The sequence below is a fragment of the Carlito syrichta genome, unplaced genomic scaffold, assembly GCF_000164805.1.
Source record: "Carlito syrichta isolate Samal-C Ts95f unplaced genomic scaffold, Tarsius_syrichta-2.0.1 Scaffold287833, whole genome shotgun sequence".
Lineage (NCBI taxonomy): Eukaryota > Metazoa > Chordata > Mammalia > Primates > Tarsiidae > Carlito > Carlito syrichta.
The window spans coordinates 31862-34123 of NW_007231929.1; the positions used below are offsets into that span (position 1 = coordinate 31862).

Below are 2262 nucleotides of genomic sequence, written 5' to 3' on the forward strand. Positions count from 1 at the left end.
TTCTCTAGACTAAACTTCAAGTCTCCTTGTTATTAGTTCTGCAGGATCTTTCCATGTCTTTCTTTTCCTTCAGGTTCCAGGAATTTGGCTTCTATTCACCCTCTCTCTTTCTAGTTAATTTCTTGCCACCCAGGCTATCAGAGAGACATGACATAGTTTTTCCTCTGTGCTGCCTATCCTTCTTTCTTTTGAAATGACACTGTAAACTCTGCTGACGTTTTTGAAAAGACTGCTCAGAAGTAAGAAAATTCATATATATCAAGAGGCTACTATGTGCTATGTACTGTGTTAGAAACTACACTACCTATTAACTTAGAGAATCATCACCAAAACTCCATTTATTGTCTTAATTTTCTGCATTGTGAAACAGGGACTCAGAGAGACAGAGTGACTTACCTGGAGTCACATAGCTAACAGATGATAAAGTTGCATATTTCCCCCTACTCCTATGTTGTACCCTATGAAAATGCTGTTTTCTGGGTCAATAATGGTCAGATTTTAGCAGTTGCATACGGTTCAACCTAGTAGAATGGCCGCAAGGTTTGGAATGTTTTTTCTGTTTTCTTCACTGTTAAGGTGCCATGGCCTTGACCAGTGCTTGACCTAAAGTAGGGTCACAATACACATTTGTTGAATGAACGAATGAAAAGTTATGTCTTCATTCAAAGCCTACATCCTTTTCCCTATGTTAGCATTTCCCAGACTTCAGCTATTTTTGGACATCTTCAATATTTTCCCATATATATTTTTGAAAATCATCTGCCAGGCATTCGTTATACATCAGTGAATTTTATGCCACCTTTTGGACATTGCTGTTCTTAACATCCTCTTGGAATTGATAACAACAACAAAACAACAAAGATATCAAAGTTCTTAAAAAATCTAGAATGAAGACAGTCCTTAGGGCAAATTGCAAATGAAGACACATCTATTCATAAAAATATAAAAATTCGGACCAGATTATTGAGATGGCCTGTCTGATAACGGACTCAGATCTCAACATTTTGGCTGAAGGTCTTAACTTGATTATAAAACAACCAGACGAGTTGCTGGACAGCATGTCAGATTGGTGTAAGGAACATCATGGGAAGTCTGGTCTTACCAAGGCAGTGAGGGAGAGTACAATTACATTGCAGCAGGCAGAGTATGAATTTCTGTTCTGTTCTTTGTACGACAGCAGACTCCTCCGGGGCTCTGTCCACTTGCAGGAAATTCAGTTCATGCAGATAAGAAGTTTCTTGACAAATACATGCCCCAGTTCATGAAACATCTTCATTATAGAATAATTGATGTGAGCACTGTTAAAGAACTGTGCGGACGCTGGTATCCAGAAGAATATGAATTTGCACCAAAGAAGGCTGCTTCTCACAGGGCACTTGATGACATTAGTGAAAGCATCAAAGAACTTCAGTTTTACCGAGATAAAATCTTCAAGAAAAAAACAGATGAGAAGAAGAGGAAAATTATAGAAAATGGGGAAAATGAGAAGACCGTGAGTTGATGCCAGCTCCCATGCTCCACTCCGTAGCTCTCTGGAGGCAACAGCCTCTGGTGGTTTTGGTTTTGTTTCTCACTGATTGCTTGGCACGGTACCTTCTTTCATTTAACTTGCATCTCCAGATGACTTGGGCAGACAGTGTCTGAAATACTATTTTTCTCCTATTATGCTGTTTCCATTATGACACAGCAGCTCCTCTGTGAGTACCAGGTCATGTCCATCCCTTGGTACATATCTGCATTTGCTTTTAGATCATTTCTTTTGTTTAATTAATAAGTGAGTAAATAATAAATAAATAAATAAATAAATAAATAAATACAGATACATAAATAAAGCTAGTTCTATTGAAATGCAAAAAAAAATTCGGTAAGAAAGGTGAAAGTATATTGTATGTAAACCAAGAGTGTTCCCTTCTTCCTCTCAGTTCAGAAAGGTAGAAACTCTACTCCATACTCCTGCAGCCAAAAACAGATGATTTCCCCTCCTCCAGATCCTGGTGGAGGGCAAGGAACCCTTCCATGATGAGTGGGATGTCAGCATTTCTCATGCCCCCAGATACCTGTTACTGAGGCTAAGTTTCAAGGCAAGTGCTGTTGGGGAATGTCTTTTATGCTGCTCAGCCCCCGCTTGTAGAATAGAGGTTGTACCTTGGGCACAGCATGCTGAGATGACTAAGGTCTTGGTCACCTTGCCTTAGCTTTTGAGGATGTCATTCCACAACAGAAAAGGCAAACAGAAAACCTCAAGCTGCTACCTTCTCTCAC

General features: G+C 39.4%; 1 protein-coding gene across 1 annotated transcript; it reads left to right on the plus strand.

The window, feature by feature from the left end:
• The first annotated feature begins 959 nt into the window (after window positions 1-959).
• LOC103255112 (oligoribonuclease, mitochondrial-like) lies at window positions 960-1860 on the plus strand. Its single transcript, XM_021709982.1, is given in 3 exon segments — window positions 960-1154; window positions 1157-1774; window positions 1820-1860. Coding segments are annotated over 2 exon segments (531 nt in total). The 5' UTR covers window positions 960-968; the 3' UTR covers window positions 1502-1774; window positions 1820-1860.
• The last annotated feature ends 402 nt before the right edge of the window (window positions 1861-2262 follow it).